The 19,449-nt window shown below is 36.7% G+C and overlaps 1 protein-coding gene across 1 annotated transcript in view; it reads right to left on the bottom strand.

The window, feature by feature from the left end:
* Positions 1-5,057: 5,057 nt before the first annotated feature.
* Positions 5,058-19,449, bottom strand: part of bsna (bassoon presynaptic cytomatrix protein a) — a 119,555-nt gene continuing 105,163 nt past the window's right edge. The window contains exons 9-13 of the mRNA XM_053504585.1: positions 18,491-18,622; positions 17,390-17,446; positions 16,926-17,056; positions 13,713-13,822; positions 5,058-6,200 (exon numbers count right to left, since the gene is read on the bottom strand). Coding sequence (XP_053360560.1) covers positions 17,406-17,446; positions 18,491-18,622 — 173 coding nt within the window. The 3' untranslated portion in view covers positions 5,058-6,200; positions 13,713-13,822; positions 16,926-17,056; positions 17,390-17,405. The remainder of the gene's footprint in view (positions 6,201-13,712; positions 13,823-16,925; positions 17,057-17,389; positions 17,447-18,490; positions 18,623-19,449) is intronic.

The raw sequence follows: 19,449 nt of genomic DNA, 5'->3' as shown, positions 1-19,449 counted from the left end.
CTTAAAGAAGCCACTTTTGCTGCACATCAGTCTGAAGAAATGTTATTCAAAACAATTTGGAGTTTATCATTCTACAGTGAGAAAGATTATTCATAAGTGGAAAGCATTCAAAAGACAATCTTCCCAGGTGTGGATGTCCCAGCACATTCACCTGAAGGTCAGACCGTGTAGTGCTCAGAGAAATAATAATAATAATAAAAACACAAGAACTCAACCCAAACAGGCCTCATTGAGAATGTAAAATTTAAAGAAGACTGAAAATGTATGGTTTCTTTTTTTTTACTGGGCAATTAAGAAAGGTAAATACTTGTGATGTGATGTAAGACCAACAAAAAGAACATAAACAACACCCTCAGTATTTGAGGTTTCAGTATTATCTTGGACCTTTAGGGAAACTTGTATTACCTGCTGTGCCACCATGATACAATCAGGTTAAAAAAAAAAGCACATTGACCTGTGTTTTTAAATTATTTATTCTTTTTTTCCTGATTGAAATGTTTTGTAGGGTCATTATTTCATTCATCACATAGCATGACATAATGCACCAAGCCAACTACAACTGTTTACAGGTTTACACTGAAACATACACAAGGTTTACAATGGGAACATGAATAATAGCTCATTGCACTTACAACAGTGAATGTTCCATATATCTATGTATGTATATATATATATATATATATATATATATATATATATAAATTTTTTTTTTACTTTTATCCCTCTAACACTCTCAGCTATTACTATGGTTGCAATTTTATATTTTAATTTACATCTTTCAAGTTGCCCCTGGTGAAACCCACAAATTAGATGGAAGCAAGGGTCTCTTTCTTTTTTTTTTTTTCAATATACAAACACAACATGTATAGAAACTTTACACACACAAGTAATCTTTCCAAATATAACTTCTTTTTTTCCCTCCAAACAGTCCACTTTAGTCACATAATACAATGCTGTTTTAATGTTTTGTTGGTAATAGCTTATTTATTTATTTATTTTTTTTAACCTCTAAAACAACATAGGTATATAAGTAAAACCACAATTTTGGTCTCTCAGTTGTTTTACATGCCGTTGGCTTGTTTCACATAAAGGATGTTTGTGTTAGTGTGTATGGGGTGTTATTGATAACCAATATGGCTGCCAGTGAATCTGAAGCGTGAAATATAGTGGACTGCTGCTGAAGGCTTATGCACTTGTTACTTCCCTATATCTATCTTTGATCAAATAAACAAATTCATAAATTTATTTCCCTGATATCTGAATAAAAGGATTGTTTGTAGCTTTCCATCTCACCCCTCACATCTATAAGTGTTTTTCAACGTTATATATGTTATGGCTAAAATCAATGTTGTTGTTTTAATTAAACCAGGAAAAGGATTAAATATGCAGGGCAATAAAACACAGCAATGTTATTACAAATTGTTGTGTGATTAGAAAAAAAAAATGACAGAAGGGGGTAAAATGGGTTTCCCTGTGACACACTACCACCAAAGCCCTAGTAATCCAGGCTCAGAGCAAAAACAAGATGGCTTTCTCAGTATTGGTAATGAGCCCTTACAATGATGCATATTAAGTTCCCTTGTGTGCTTTCCTGAGGTGAACATGATTAAAAACAAAAATCAGTTTCATATAATGTACTGTATAAACATCAATTTTGTCATGATGCCCACAAAAAGCTAAAAAGTTTAGAGTTATACATACAGTACTGTGCAAAGGTCTTGAGCCGCTCCACATTTCTCTATATTACATTAAATTATATTATGTCTGTACAGGAATTTAAACAAAAACTGTGACAGGCTGTAAAGTACCTAAAGATACAATAAAAAAATAGGTTGTTTTAACCCCTGCAGCAACCATTTCATCTGTTCCCACCACTCACCATCACCAGTGTACTAATCAACTGCTTGATCATCTGTCATCATCTGCACCAGTTCATGCATTAAGTTAGATGGAGGATGTTTGTTTTTTTCCCTTAAATTATTAATACATCACTGTGAGGCTTAACAAACAAAAAACACTCCTCTGAAATTGATCAGCTACAGGGACTGAACTGAAAATGAACAAAAACTCGAGAGTCAAAAAAGTCCTTGCATGGATTTCTTATGACTACATAAACAATGCAAGAAAGTCTCTTTGAATGCAAAATAGAAGTAATGAGGGTTGGCTCAATACTTTTGCACAGTATGATAGTCCATCTTTTGTTTTTCAAGTGACACACACACACAAACACACACACACACACACACACACACACACACACACACACACACACACAGAAGCATTCAAGTTAAACCGAGACTTGTGTAGAATAAAAGAACAGTTATGAGTTAAAAAACTCCTTGTCCTTATGATGGTGTTGTATCCCCTTGTTGTATGACAAATGTATCCCCTTAGTAAGATGGCAACAATTTATCTATCGGTTTGCAAGGATCTGGTGTTCCACTCACTGAATGTTCACGGCAAAGACTGCACTGGGCTCAACTCACCTCAGCCATTATCATTATTCATTCATGTACGGCCTTCTTTAAACCGTTCACATTTACATGTTATACTACCACAGCACTGTACTGTAAATGGCAAGCGGTTTTACACCTTCAATAAATTTTAAGTCCCAGTTTGACTTGAATGCCCTTCATATATCCTTTATTTATTTTAATTGCCCTATAGGCAGTACATGTGAAGTAGTCATTGGCAATTAGTCAGATATTTATATACTTAAATTATCTATGTTTAAATGTGTCACATATATATATATATCACATTTAGCTACTTTAATAAACTTTGAATATATTTGTTAATAAAATAATTTTTTGGTGGGGAGTATATAAAGTGATAAACGCTTATTATGAACTATGTGGATTGAAGAACTGTGTAAAGTTGTGGAATACCAACAGTTAATTTACCTTAAATTACCAAAAATATGTGTGTTTGTTTTAAACAAAATAAAAGCTCTGCAGTATTTCATCAAAATATTTAGTTGTAGCAGGCCAATAAAGCATAAAAGCAACTAAGGAATAAAATAGAAGAATTGAGTGGCCCATTTGTTTCAAATGTTCATGTTTATCCTGCTATACTTCCAGAACCCTATAAATATGGCAGGCTCAATAATACACAAATTTTTTCCTAGCTTGCTCTAAATAAAATTACCTCATAGCCCAAACAGAAATGTAATATATGGATATACATTCCCATACATTAGAAGAACATTTTCATATATGTTACATATTTAGTAAAATATGTTAAAAAAATATGTTCATAAAAGAAATGTATATATGGTAATATATTTATGCCCCAATGTCAAAATTATACATTATACATACATGTAACTATATTTGTCTGTATATAAACATATTCCATATGTATCGTATATATATATATATGAGTACCATATGTGAACCCAATACAAGGCTAAATCCCAAATCCCTCTCTAATCACTGAACAATTACACTACTGTTTGTGGAAGAAGGGATTCTACACCATATATAGCATACTATAGCTTTTTTATATTTATGATATCCATGATTTAGCCCTGGAATATTTGGTTAGCCAAAGTGAAATAAGTGAAGAGAAACTTCAGGATTTACAGGACTGTCTGCAACCTCCAAGGTTTATTCTCTTTTTAGTCTATTCATTTGGCTACATAGTACAGGGAAGAATTCAAAACTACTTTTATCCCTCCATATGTCCATATATTACATTCCCGTGTGGGAGTTTTACCAACATTATAGAAATGGCCATGGCATAGTATGTAGTCTTCTCCTTTAGGAATTTTTTACACTTACAAAAACAAAATTCAGTAATTTCTTTTTTTTTTTTATAACAAGTGCATCAACAGGCAGCTAAGCAACTGATGGACTGGTCATACAGGCTAATGAAAGTAAGTGCAGGACCACCAGTTAAGGAAGTGATTTAAATTCTGGCTACATGGAAAACAGCATACTATTATATATCAAAATAGTGAGCTGATATTTTCCCAACATTATTTAATACAATAGTATGCAGTTTTTTGTTTATGTAACCTGTGACTGTTCATGGCTCTCACTATGGCCTCCACTTGAAGTTGCATGAAGGGGGACTTAAACATGCCACAAATAGAGGACAATTCAAATCTTTACATTATATGTACTTATTTACAACAGGTCAACTCCATATTTAAATCGTCATTTTTGTTGGAAAAGCTAGCTGTTATTTCTCTGCCATGAATGGTATTTAACGATACCTCTCCTAACATTTTCCCAGATAAGAATCATTGCATAGAACATTTGTAATGTAAATATGTCTATCGATATTACCTACGGTTATTCTAATTTTTGTTCCATTTTTCAAGTGACCACAAACTCAACCGCATACATTCATGCAACCACAATCATTCATTCATACTTATAATGTATATTTATATCAAGATGAGTCTTTTTTTCTGGTGCATGCTCTCAACCTAGCTTAGGTGGCTACATTTCAGTCATACCACTAAACCCAAAGGGCCATCACTAGCCTGACTCAACACAAGTACAGGATCTGTTGGAAGATCTGACCTGAGAAGCTTCTGTTATAGGTACCCCAGTAAATTGTTTATTCTGCAATTTGGGATAATTCTCAACTACACATCATTAATTAATAATCATGTACCATTAAAGGTTACGCTAGGATATGGAAGAGCGTCCTTATTTGACCATAGCACTTAGCTGAAAATCAGTCCATAAACAGGTTTGCATTTCTTTTAATGACAACTAAAGTGATATTATTTGAAACTATTGCTTATATTTGATTTGGACAATTTGGGGTTGTTGCCCATATAGGGATGGGGCAGTAGTTCTAATACTTCTGTTTGGTAGATAGATACATTGCTTTCCTGACCGCTAGTGTATAAACATCTGATTGTGCTCTTGACCGAGTGTCTGCCATCTGCTATTGCTTTTTTTTTTCTACATTAAACCTACAGGAAAAAAAAAACCTGTAATCCAGTTACAGACTAATGGAAACCATAAAAATGTGAATAAAAACAAATAATACAAATAAATTATAACAATGCAACATAATATAAATAAACATACCAGCCTCAACTGTGGCTTGTTATTATCATTATACAATACAAAACAGTGTGAAAAGCAAAAATCTTTAATTTTTTTTAAAAAGCTTATGAAATGCGTTGAAAATGTTAAATCAGTGGTTTAAGTGATATTGAATGAAGAAAATCAGACAATAATATAAAACAATAGACGCACAACAAAATCAGCAGAGGCATTAAAGTCCCTGACACCGTAAAAACCCCACGCCCACACTGGGGATGGTTACCTAATGGCTTTGCAGTGGCAAACATGAATTGACTTGTGAAAATGTCTCTCATACAATATTTCAGTCCTCTGTCTGGAATATATTTGTTGTCTCTTAATTCATGCATTATTTTACTCTTATTGTAAATCATCCTATTTTATGCCCACTCTCATCAAATGGGTGAACAGTGTAAGGTCTTAAATATAAAGTTACATGCATTCGGACGCCACTGTACACTTCTTAAACACACTGGATTAGAAAAAAAAGTCTGCATTCAGAGGACAAAAAAATGACTTTTCTCCATTCTGGAATGTAGAGTTAAAAACTGAGCATATGACATAGACACTTCTGTTGTCACTTTCTTTTCTTTTATGTTTTTTTTTTTTCACATTCCATCTGCTAAAAGGCTATCAATTAGAACAAAAAAAGAAAGTCCTTAACAGAAAAGGAAAAACCTATGAAGTTGTTTTGACTCACTTGATTTACTTCCATTTAATTTTTATACCATTCCAGAGATGAGAGGGGAGCCTAATTTGTTATCTAAGTAGCTTCAGGAACATGGAATCACAAACCCTGGCAAGCTGTGCCCTGTTACCAGTTGGTTATGGTCAGGTTTGTTAAAACCTCTCTAATCTTCTCTGTAACATTTTCTTGTGAGAACCAGTATCGTAGCAAAACACTCTTTAGCAGTAGCAACATGAGTGTTCCACTTACTGTGAAGCTAAGTGAAACCAACATTTTCAAGATGCTCATTATGCTTAATATTTTTTTTCTTTATGCTGCATCATTACAGGGGCCTCAGGAGGCTGACAGGCACCAGTAGTTGCAGTAGAGCATATGGACTTCTGGAGACATCTGGAGAATCTTTGATTGCATTTGCTTTCCAAAACAGGTATGGTTTTGCAAGTCGGTCTTCTATGCATCCTACACTGAGGGAAACAAAAGAGAAGAAAGATGTTATTAATAGGCACCTTCTATTAAAAGTGCATATGCAACATTTTGCTTATTTAATGAGGTACTTATAATGCCCAAAGAGTAGAAACTGTTAAAGTCTACAAATGAAATGGTATTGAAAACATTAGGAACTAAAGACCTGGGAGGTTTTAAGAGTTACAGCAAATTCTCAGATGGTAAGTAAAAAAAATAAATAAATAAAAAATAAGACTACATATCAGATACAATGGAGCCAATGTTGAAATTTATAATGTATCCCCTGAGGGCAGGATTTAAGCAACAACTAATGATGGGTTAGCCTGAAACTTCATATTATCAGCCATATTAACACTACTTCTAGCTTCTTTATTTTGAGCTGGTATTTCTTCAACAACACACACAACTACTTTTCTCTACATTTGAGTTGGATTACACTGATGTTTTGTGATATATAGTGTGGGTAGCCACATTCTCCAACCAGCCACATCACTAAGCCGCAACCACAAAGGCTATCCTGTCTAGTCTGATCTCACTGAAATGCCAATGAAGCACAAATTGCAGACAAAAGTAAATGCTGGCCACAATATAAAGGTATTAGAACACTCAATGCATCACAGCCTGCTGCTTATGGGCTTAGCAAGTAAAGACTTTAAGGTTGTTGTTCACCAGATCTCAATCGAGGATGTGCCAGAGGCTCAAGTTCAACCCACAGCATCCAAAGGATCAGACAACCCAGGGGTCTGTCTGGTTCTGGAGTTTTGCTGAGCAGAGTCGCTTGACGGACACTAAAAATGTGAGCAGTGGCATGCAAGAAGTATGATGCTAAGTGCCAGGGATTACAAATAGAATGGCGCCTTTCATCGCCGCGTTGAGGATAGCCGCGAGCACACTGCTGGAGTTCCTTGCACTCTCAAACAGAGCCAGATTTTGTGATGAAAGAAAAATATGCTTCTGTGTGTTTCAAGTCAAGGCTTCTGTTCCCAGCTGGAAAAGCTGCCCAGCCACCGGATGTCAAAAGTAACTCCTGCCTGAGGACGCACCCAAGGAAGAGCTTGGAGGGGTCAGTTGGTCAAGACAGTGGGAGAAGTTGGTTAGGGAGCATGCAGGAGCTGCTGCCAAAGACCTTGTCTTTTGTCCGTGTGTGTGGTGCAAAAAAAACCTGTTACACTGGTGGAGCATGCGGGCACGGGAACACCCAGCAAGGACCTTGGGTTGAGTCCCTAACAAGCCTGTGGTCTTAGTACGGATAAGCAGTGCCATCGACAACCATGAGCTCAAAGCTGAAGGAGGGGCAACGTGGTGTGAGCCTAATCTTCTATCGGCCCTCGCTGACTTCGGAGCTCATTAGGTAGACGACCTCCCCTTTTGAAGGTGTGTGAAGTGGTGGGGTTGCGGGAAAGGGAACCTGGTGGTGATGAATCATCATTAATGGATTACCGGCTTCTCCCCTCGCTATAAAACATGGTGGGAGTGTAGTTTGAGTACTGTCTGGAGTTTTACTAAGCAGAGTCGCACAGCAGCTAAAAACGCAAGGAGTGGCATGAGAGAGGCGAGATGCTATGGCAGGGACTTTAACGGTGTGAATAAAATGGCGCCCACAGCACTTGCACTCTCGTACAGTGCCGGATTTCGTATTTACACGTCAAGGCTCGCATTCCCAAGTGAAAAAGGCTGCCCAGGAGAGGAGTGTCTGGGAAATACCCGCATGATAAAATGAGAGGTGCTGTTCAAAGGTAATGCTCAGTTTGTCTAAATTTAATTACTTTTGTCATCAATGGATACTTGATGTGTCAATGATGCATTTATCGTGTCATAAAGGAGTATCTCAGAATTTGTTTTTGACTTTTTATGTTCTTAAATGATAACGTATTGTAGCATTCTTGTTTTTCTGTAGCTAGTTGTTGGTTGTCATGTTGGTGCTCCAGAAAATCCTTTTGGGTGTAATATTAACATAGCACACTGTATCAGAAATGCATTTGCCTTGTCTCTTGATATAGCTAGTAACTTCTTCAACATAGGTAGTTTTTTTCAACATTAGAGCATGATCCATCACCCAACACACACATCACCCAACACACAGCAGTAAATGTTAACCTTTGTCAGAGAAGCTGAAAGATTTTTTTGAAAGCCACCCAGTGTCATGGCTTATGGGTGACACCTGTGTCTGCTAATCTGTTGACACTCTGGGCACGGTATATTGTCACACACAACCACTTTTCATTTGGCAATGACACTAGGGGTGATGCCTTCAAATGCTCTATTGATTTTTTTTTTTACTTTTGCATGACCTTTTGCACAGCTTTACTGTTCAAGACACAGACAACAACTACTGGGCAGCTGTGCTTGGCAAACACATAATTCACATGGCATTCTGCCATCCTGATGCCATCCGATGCTTCTCTCTTTCACTCTATCTCTCTCTCTCCCTCCCTCTCTCTGTCGAGCTACACATGTCGCTCCTGAGCTGCCAGTGATCCAGGCCCCCTCTGTCCTCTAGACCTGTCTGACCCATTCTGGTGCACTGCTTCTAGTTGGAGATCTCGTCACATGGATACCCCATGTTGTCTGCTTGGAATGCGTGTGGAACGTTTTACTTTAACATCAAAACTGTCCTGGCTTTGTCTGATGCAGACAGCTGTTCTAAGGCCTTGTGACTGCGGTCGCTCAATACTTCAGGTCTGGAATTTCCTACAGTCTACCTAAGCCTCCAATAACAAACTCGACTCTATATTAACTTAAAGTCATCATATGTTATATTGAAATTCCAGCCGCCTAACACACAATATGTGTGCAAAAGAATGTCTGCTATCCGTTATCATCCAAATGAGGATGGGTTCCCTGTTGAGTCTGTGTTCTCTCAAGGTTTCTTCCTACTGCCATCTGAGGGAGCCTTTCCTTGCCACTGTCGCCCTCGGCTTGCTCATCAGGGACTATCAAATAATTTTGATCCATTCACATTTTTCATATATACATTCTACAAATTTCAATAATTAAAATTGCGACAATGACAATTGTTAAAAGCGTTATACAAAAAAAAATGAATTAGACAAATTTTTACTGAATTAGTTATTACTTTAAAAGAGATGGCAACAAAAGTGATATTTTAGCATAAAATCTCTTTATGCTTACTCATTGTACATTTGTTGCTGTTAGCTTCATGCTATTAGATTTAGAACTAAGGAGATCTAGAACTAAAGCTAGCAATAAAAAACATAATTTTGGCTGAAGGTTTCATCTATTTCTAAATTGCTTAACCCTCACTCTAAGACACAGATGACAACCATATTAGGCCTAATGAATTATTGCCATGGATGGATTTCTGATTACACCGAGACCTTTCAACCTTTTTTATACCTTAAATTTTAGTGTTTCTAATCCCAGGCTTGTCCCTGACCGTGCTGCTGACCCCATATTTTTTGTTCCATGGTTCTAGCCTACATTTACCCTTTGGATCTCCCATTCCAACCTATGCCATTTGCATTCCGCGACTGAAATCTTACAGGTGCAGTGCTGTCCAGTGGTCATTAGGTCAGATAATTTGAGGCTTTAGCCCAGAATGTTTTAATCTTGGCACTTGGTAAGCTTTTCTCAGGGACAGAAAATAAAAAAGGGACAAGCTTCAGGCAAAACTGACTGTCCCTGGTCTTCTTAATGGCTAGTGCTGTTTGTCTGTGTCGGCTGCTGAACTTTATGCTTTCATGTGTGCTTTTGTTTTAGCTGAAAGATACATCCTTGAGAGTTTCTACTGATATTAACAATGCTTTTAAGACTCGCCATGTCATACATAATTTGATAAACTCAAGGTGTACAAGATTTTTCGGGGATTCTCTTTTACATCCCAGAACCATTTCTGTTTGGAAATGCAAAGTCCATACTACTGTTTTTTACAGGGTATTAGCTTGTTGATGTCCCTGCCAAGAATATGACTTTTGATCCGTACAGTATGTTAATGTTTTGCAAATGCCATGCTTAACTGATGTGTCTCTAACTAAACTTTATCATCTCTCTCACAGCAAACTGCAAAGAATACCTCAGGAGTTACAGGACTCTAAAACACAGTTCCCTTGGGTTGACTTATAAAAAACATTTGGTCAGAGACCACATTCCTTAGATGGGGAATAAAAAAGAAATAAATAAAAAAACTCTTCAGATTATGGTATCTTTTACATTTTTGTCTGACAAATTTAACTTTCATCTGAAGCAACATTTTTGCTACCCACAGTCTGCTCGAACATCAATGACCAGTAAGAGTGTGGAGATCAAACTAAAACTAAGAAGACAGTAAAACAGATATGATTGCATCTGATATGATTCCATTTGAAAATGAAAAAAAAAATACTGTCTCTTTGTTTTTCAGGTCCCTACAACTAGAAAACTCTTCACGTTTCTACAGTACATTGTTTGATTTACATTTATTACATTATACAACTGAACAGTCAAGGGCCCATGAGTGGCAACAGGGGAAGGAACCTGTGGCCCTTTCGATCAGCATTCCAATGTCAATCACTAGAAACTAACCCTGCCTAGGAACTAACCCTGCCAAGCCCAAACCCAATTGTCAGGTCTACTTAACTTCTAGAAGTAAAACTAATTCCAGATGAATGAAAGAGAGAGTTTCTCAGTATTCACAGCATCGTTGAAAAGCAAACAGAAAAAAGTAATAAAACAATACACTAATGAGATTTACAGCCTGCATTCTGTGCTTCAGGTCTTAAACCTGATAAAATATATTTCCCCTCATCTAACAAAGTAATCACCTGGGCATAGATCCATAGCGCTAAGATTCTGTTAAACAGAGTAATTTAAAAATGATATCACAGGCACACCGATATTCACAGGTTTGCTTCTCATGCTCTATCAACTATCAATCTCCCTTCCTCATAGTAGAAAACATCCATTTGGTTACTATACTGTAGACTCATTTACTAGGTCTCCAGTAAGCATCTCGAAAGAACCAGCCCCTAAGGCTGGGGCTCAATGCTGATATCCTCATGGAGCTGGCTTGCCAGGATGACCAACCATTCTTCAATTCCCTTATTGACATGGCTATCTGACAAAATGTTGTGGAACTAAGGAGGGCTCAAACCTTCCCAAATCAGACCATTGTGGTTCTTGAGATCCACTCTACAACCGATTCAATGTTGACTATGAAATGCAAATGGTGTGAGAAGGAGAAATTGAACTATTACAGTAGCAGTCCCCAGCACTAAACTGCACATTGACCTTCATTAACCAAGCCACCACAGCTGGATCATAAATGAGCAATGTATAGATCTAGCTTTAACATAGTGAGTCACTCCAAATTATTCTTTTACCATATTTTTTTTCTCCCCATTCAGATCACACTCTCAGAGAATATCTGCCAGCTCTTGTTGGCCGTGTCACCAATGTCAGCTTTAGGCCTATGCAACATCCTCTCCATATCCCAACATTTGATGATGGAATTAAGGGTGGCTTCCTTATCCACTTTAAAATAACCCATAAATCTCTACAAGAGTGTCTTGCAACTTGAATGAATATCCCTTTTTGTCACAGTTACTACCACATTCCCTGGTGCTCAGCTCTGCTGTATGCAAACACATGGGATGCAGATTTTACGTAATGAGAAAGGGACCATGCACTAGTCAGTGCATTGCCATGAGAAATGTTTCAAAGTTCACCTTCTCCTAAGAATCATGAAATTAAGAGGCCTTTTAGCAAGACAAGTTATTTACCACCACATCACCCATACTATTTTGCCATGATTTTACTTTTGACTAGGACCACAACACTTAAAACTGCAAGCAATTAATGAATACATAGAGGAAGCTGTATTATGCATCAACAGTGATATGTTCATCCCCCAGTGTTACCAACATCTGCCTCCTTCTTCTTTGCGGAACATAAAGAGGGTGATTTAAAACTCTCTCATAACTATACTAAGCTTATCCCCCCAAAAAACTCTAAGGAATGCATTTTATCACAGTCATGCTTTGTGAGGGCGATTATGTGGGACACAGATTGAAAAATTCAGAACACCTAAAAACTGAGTATGCCCAGATCCCAACCAGCATGGAATAAACTGGTTTCCGCTAACCTACATGACAAATTAATCACTTCAACAACTCCCTGGCCACATGATATCTTGGCACTCTCTGGACCTATCAACTCCGCCAAGATAAATACTGGTCCCCTGAAATACTCAGAGATTTTAAATACAGAGATTTTGAAATTGAAATACAATTTATTTTCTTAAATGTTGCCCACCAACAGTTTAAACACTCAGCCAAGGTAACCAAGGTTTTTGCAGCAATTGTACCCATCTACCGAGAATAATAATGTGAACGTTAACCAGTGGGGGAGTGGGGAGGGGCCTAGTGTGAAAGCACCCAGTTTGGTTATCCAATAAACACATCCGTTTTACAGAGAGGTGTAAAAAGCTGGAACAGTAAAGCAATCTGGTTGAACAGTTTACAAGGAACCAGTGACCACTACAGAAGCTCAAATGGTCTAAAAGTTGTTAAAAAACAGTTTTTCTAATGGATAAATGCAAAGCTGCCTAGACAATAGCATGCATCATTATTCAATTAGCTCAGGCAAAACAAACTTGGCAAAAACATAAAATTTTAACTGATGTTGGTAAACAGTTCATCTACTGCATAGCTTGTTATACATATACAGTACAGTACATACTGTACAGCAGATGTTTCTGATCTGTACTACAGTATATCGCACACAGGATGATAAAAGGTGCTTGTCCTGGGCTGGTACTGTATACACAGTATGTTAATACTATATACACATATATTACACACTACCAGTCAAAAGTTTGGATTGATTTTTATTTAAATGCTTATGGGATTTGCAAGTGCGCTGGAAATCTTTTTCCAGACTGACCTGTAGAAAATAAATCCAATCGTGTGTGCAAACTTTTGGTATAGTACGTACTGTACGATATCCCCCTGCCTCCCCACTAACTCTGCCTATGATTACAATTTTGGTATTTGTTTTTATTATTGTGCTACAAAAAGTAAGACCTTCACTTAGAAACTGCCTATGTATCCTTATTGTTAAGACATCCTAACTGTTCTCTCATAATTTTGAGAAATATGCCAAATGTACATAAATACAGATGCAGGACTTCTGAACTTTTGCAGAATGAAGGAGGTTGGAACAAGCTCCATTTAGAAGACAGTAATATGAATTTTTGGAACTGACTCAGAACTGTTTAACTAAAATTCAAATGTTTCCTAACATCTTCAACATTGTTACATGACTATGAGGCAACTAGGTACAATCACCATGTGCTTGTATCCTATTTAAAATTTCCAACAATTTCCATAATGTGGTGGAAATGCTATTATTCAAAATTTTGTTCATATGGAAATTATGGCCCTTAAGTAAATAGTTTCTATTATTTTTTAACATCCTGCAATAAATAAATTTCATACAATCATTGCCAATAATTTTGATTTATTATTATTCAATTGCCAGTTAATCATAATAATGCAGCTGTTATTTGTCCTTACTGTCTGGACTTCAGAGGAAAGCTGTGTACTCCCTCTGTGATCGTGTAACCAGACCTAGGGTTAATGACCCAGGATTAGGGTTAAAGTCTTGTGATTCCTGTTCTGATTGGCTGAAAAAAAAAAAAAAACAGAAAAACATTAATTTTAGCATTTGTGTTTTTAAAGAATGTGCTATTAACTTTATACTAAATAAACTTAACTTATATATAGTTAAGTTTATTTGGTAATTATGGCCCTTAAGTAAATCGTTTGGGTCTCTCTCTCTCTCTCTCTCTCTCTCTCTATACATTACTCCTCTGACTGCCACACATGTAATTATTCTTTTTTATAAATTCTGTTATTTTTTGTAGTTGATTGACAAATAGTTTAAAATAAAAAAATTCTTTTTTTCCTTAAAATTAATGCACTTTAGGCGCTGAAATTGTAGTTGAGATGGAATGTTGGCGCAGACATTGTTTTTATTAAACACATTAAGAAATGTAATGCAACAAAACAATAGCTTTGCTCAGGAAATGAATGTTAACAAAGTACAACAACAATTATGCCAAGCTCTCATAACATCTCAAAACATCTAAAACTCACTGAACACGCGGAACGAAACTGGACATGGGAACAGGAAAAAAGAGCTAAAAGAACACAAAACAAAAAAGGAGGAAAGTAGGAGGAAAAACAGTGAAAAACGCAAGGAAAAAAAGCATCCTAACATTTAAGGTCCTTGGACAGACAGCACCCTCCAGGGGATATCCCTAACATTACATCCTTTTTAAGCTGATTTTTTTTTTTTTCTGATGCACCTTAGTGCTGTAACAACTCATTCCAAATTCTGAAGCCATGTGAACTACACATACTACACATGTAGATGATAGTACAACAGGTTGTATTAGAGAAACTAATTAGCATGCAAAATAAAGTACAAAAAAAAAAGCTATCATGAAACTGTTTGTATAGTTATATAGCACAATTCGAAGTCTTGAATTAGCACAGAGTTACACAGAATTAACACACCACAGTGTTTACGTAGTTTAATTTGACTCGTATCAGCTCTCAAAATTTTAAATCAACATGGTATTTTATTTTGTAACTCATAGTTAAACAAATACTGTAATTTTAAATTATAGCTTTTGCATGTGAGAACCAAACATAAAATTTTAGATCTGAAACACTCGACGATAACTTGCTGACTTTTAAGGGTGGAAACACAGTGTGCTACATTATAAAATGTAAATAAGAAAGTTAATAGCTAAATAAATAAAAAGTTTATTTACCAAAAAGTTATTATATTATTTAGGGATGTAACAGTATCAAAACTTCACCGTACGGTAATACCTCGGTATGAATGGCACAGTACGGTATTTATTGAATCATTTACAGGAAAAACAAAACTAATGAAGCGATTCTAGTAGCGGTAAAGGAAAAGAGATGGAAAGAGTAATTAATCAATACGGAGTAAGCGTGTTTTAAATCGGATGTGCGCATTACTGGATCTGTAGCGACAACAGACCGCAAAGGATGATGGCCACGCCTGAGTCATGCGACCACGGTATTATCGAAAAAACTTGTTATTGTGGTACGATGGTATTTACAATACCGTTACATCCCTAATATTATTGCAGTTAACTAGCCAACTACATTCACCTAAAGGATTATTAGGAACACCTGTTCAATTCGTCATTAATGCAATTATCGAATCAACCAATCAATGCATTTAGAGGTGTGATCCTGGCCAAGGCAATCTTCTGAACTCCAAACTGAATGTCAGAATGGGAAAGAAAGGTGATTTAAGCAATTTTGAGTGTGGCATGGTTTTGTTGGTGCCAGACGGGCTGGTCCTAGTATTTCACAATCTGCTCAGTTACTGGGATTTTCACGCACAACCATTTCTAGGGTTTAAAAAAGAATGGTGTGAAAAGGGAAAAACATCCAGTATGCGGCAGTCCTGTGGGCGAAAATGCCTTGTTGATGCTAGAGGTCAGAGGAGAATGGGCCGACTGATTCAAGCTGATAGAAGAGCAACTTTGACTGAAATAACCACTCGTTACAACCAAGGTATGCAGCAAAACATTTGTGAAGCCACAACACGCACAACCTTCAGGTGGATGGGCTACAACAGCAGAAGACCCCACCGGGTACCACGATGGCCAGGGGTAGCTCAGTGGTTAAGGCATTGGACTATGGTTCGGAAGTTTCCAGGTTCAAACTCCACAACCACCAAGTTGCCACTGTTGGGCCCTTGAGCAAGGCCCTTAACCCCTAACTGCTCAGAGTGTAATGAGATAAAAATGTAAGTCGTTCTGGATAAGAGCGTCTGCCAAATGCCTAAATGTAAATGTCATCTCCACTACAAATAGGAAAAAGTTTACCAAAATTAGACAGTTGAAGACTGGAAAAATGTTGCCTGGTCTGATGAGTCTCGATTTCTGTTGAGACATTCAAATGGTAGAGTCAGAATTTGGCATAAACAGAATGAGAACATGGATCCATCATGCCTTGTTACAACTGTGCAGGCTGGTGGTGGTGGTGTAATGGTGTGGGGAATGTTTTCTTGGCACACTTTAGGCCCCTTAGTGCCAATTGGGCATCGTTTAAATGCCACAGGCTACCTGAGTATTGTTTCTGACCATGTCCATCCCTTTATAACCACCATGTACCCATCCTCTAATGGCTACTTCCAGCAGGATAATGCACCATGTCACAAAGCTAGAATCATTTTAAATTGGTTTCTTGAACATGACAATGAGTTTGCTGTACTAAAATGGCCCCCACAGTCACCAGATCTCAACCCAATAGAGCATCTTTGGGATGTGGTGGAACGGGAGCTTCGTGCCCTGGATGTGCATCCCACAAATCTCCATCAACTGCAAGATGCTATCCTATCAATATGGGCCAACATTTCTAAAGAATGCTTTCAGCACCTTGTTGAATCAATGCCACGTAGAATTAAGGCAGTTCTGAAGGCGAAAGGGGGTCAAACACCGTATTAGTATGGTGTTCCTAATAATCCTTCGGGTAAGTGTATGTAACCATCTGTTATTATTACTACTTATGTTTCATTATTACTACTTATTTCTGAGTAACCCAAACATGGAACTGTGTGGCACCAAGAAGCTTTCTTTTGTGTAGAAGCCTAACTATTGTGCGTTTATTTGCTCACCCCTGAATATAGCCTTACTGTACATTACGTTACACTTAAAAATATTTAACTTTGTTCCTTACCAGTATAACAAGATGAAGTCTCTCCCTCTCTCTCTCACTCCTGTTCTTATAAATTAAAACACCAAAGAGAAACTTCATAGGTTTTTCCAGTGCAAAGGCTTATAACATCTTCCGTTGTTTTTGAAGACATCCTGAAATTGCAAAAAGCACACACAAAGGGATTTGGAAGGAAATATACTACAATCACATTTAAAGCTCCCACCTATACAGTACACAATTTGATATTCAAATTTTTTCCTCTATGGAACTGGTTGGGATAAACAAGGATTTTATTTCATGTACAACATACAGTATTTCATTTGCTGCAAAGATAAACAAGTAGAACTGTCAATAAAGAGTTTGAAAAAAAAAAACCTTAATGAACATGGTGACATGCAGCCACTCCTGTATATATCTCCGGGGTTCTAATTACTTTTCTCTTTTTCATCTCTTTACTTTTTCCTCTTGTTTCATCAGTCACTTACCTTCAATTGTACTGCCTCACCACAGAGATGTGAACTTCTTTCCAAAACCAGATATCGCTGTTGATGAAAGAGACAATAAAAATATAAAATTAATAGAGCTGAGTATGAAATATAGCACCCAGCAACCTTCCACATGTCACATACACCATCAAATAACACCAATCTCACACATTTGTCTTGTCATGCTCACTAGTTCCAGGTTTTAAAACCTGTGTGATGTTGGCCTTCACATAAGCAGAAAATAAACAAAACTGTCAGTTTGTTTGTGCATTGTCTGTGTTAAATATAAAAACATTTTTTTAATGTTTTAAAATAATAATAATTCTTTTAACGTTCATTTGTGCATGCAAAATAAACATTTGTTAGGTTATATATTTTTTGACTTAGGCCCCCAATTTTGTCCAAATCACTTTTGTTTGTGCTTGCTCATGGACACAAAATTACCATTTGTGCTTTTCAAGAGATTGGGGTTAATTTTTTACCCAGCCCCCTTGGAGCATGTGTTTGTCATTCACACCATTTGTTCACAAATAGAGCAGAATTCGCAGTATTGCTGTTTGTAGTGCAGAGCGGCCTCTAACGAACAACTGATTAGTCATGAAGACTTTGACTTAAAATTTGGATAAATTTTAAAGGCTGGATTCACACAGATTGGTTAGCATTGGTTTTCAATGGGGTGATGTTATGCATAGTTGGGCATTCATGGCTTTGCTCACAAGTGTAATAAAAAAATAAATCGTAAGCCCCACCACCACTTGAATAAAAGTAAATACACTGCATGGCCACATCTTTATAAACATCTGAGCATTGCACCCATGGGTAGGCTTTCCCAGAACTGTTGCCACAGTTTTGTATGAACAATTTGAAGTAGTTGTAACTCTAATTTTACCCAATCTATTAATTTCAATTCTAAGCCTTTTAACACCCCCGCCACACATAATCACTCAATAAATAAATAAATAAATCCCAAAAGCCATAATCCAAAATCTAGTGGAATGCCTTCCAAGAAAAGCAGAGATTAATTTAACAGAATACGTTACACCATAGCTCTTATTTTGAATAATTTTCAAGCATAGGGAGAACTTTAGATGTGATTCTAACCTTCTCCCAGTTTGCCTGCTTGTTCTGCTGCACTTCCGGGCAGGATCTTAGAAAACACGCTATCTCCTTCCATACCAGGCTGAGCAGCTGCAGCACTACCTATTCCACCAGGTCTTGGAGCTGCCTTGGAGCCTACAGATAGCATCAAGTAGAGATGATGAAACCACAAAAAATTATTCCATGGTGCAGCAAGCTGTTGTGATAGGGGGAAAAAAACAGGCAGCACAATCAGGAAAAAAACAGTATTTCTTTCTATCTGAGGGCTGAGATTATTCATTTTAAATTCTGTTTGAATAGATGTGCTACCAGCTTATGTAACTGGTATTTCTTTAATGAAATTTTATTTAATTTTCATACAATTTTTAACCTAATATTTAAGACCTGAGTATACACTTTTAAAAGGACAATTCTATTGTTTGATTCTGACCCTTGCAGAGGTTTCATGCATTGTGTATTATGGTAAGCCTATGACTTATGACAATTTTTTTTTTATATTACACAATGTTTAAGGACTATATTTACAAAAACTATATACTGTGTATGTATTTTTGGGAGTAAGCTGTAAGTATTCCCAATAATTATGCAGAAAGTTAATATAGTACCACTATGTTATGGTAATATATTATGTTACTGTATGTTGATAAAAAAACATCTTATTATGACAAATTAGTGTTTTTATGACTAAATAAAATTCAGCTGTTAAAGAGTTACACTGCTCGAGAATGTGAAAAATAATAAAGCCTTTAATGAACCACATTTGGGCTCATTATACATGATTTATTCATGTGTCATTTATGATGAACAGATTTAGCAAGCAAGTCCACATATTTAATTTTCTCTCTCAAAATAATGATTGATACAAAATTTTAATAAGGGTTTATAAGATTTCCTATTATTTAAGTTTTTGCCAGCAGGAATAAAATAAAATATGTTTCCCACACACACGTGGTCACAGTGTT

The sequence above is a fragment of the Clarias gariepinus genome, chromosome 9 (assembly GCF_024256425.1).
Source record: "Clarias gariepinus isolate MV-2021 ecotype Netherlands chromosome 9, CGAR_prim_01v2, whole genome shotgun sequence".
NCBI classification, from domain to species: domain Eukaryota; kingdom Metazoa; phylum Chordata; class Actinopteri; order Siluriformes; family Clariidae; genus Clarias; species Clarias gariepinus.
Note: the sequence above shows the minus strand (reverse complement) of the source record. Positions and strands in the feature narration are given on the sequence as shown.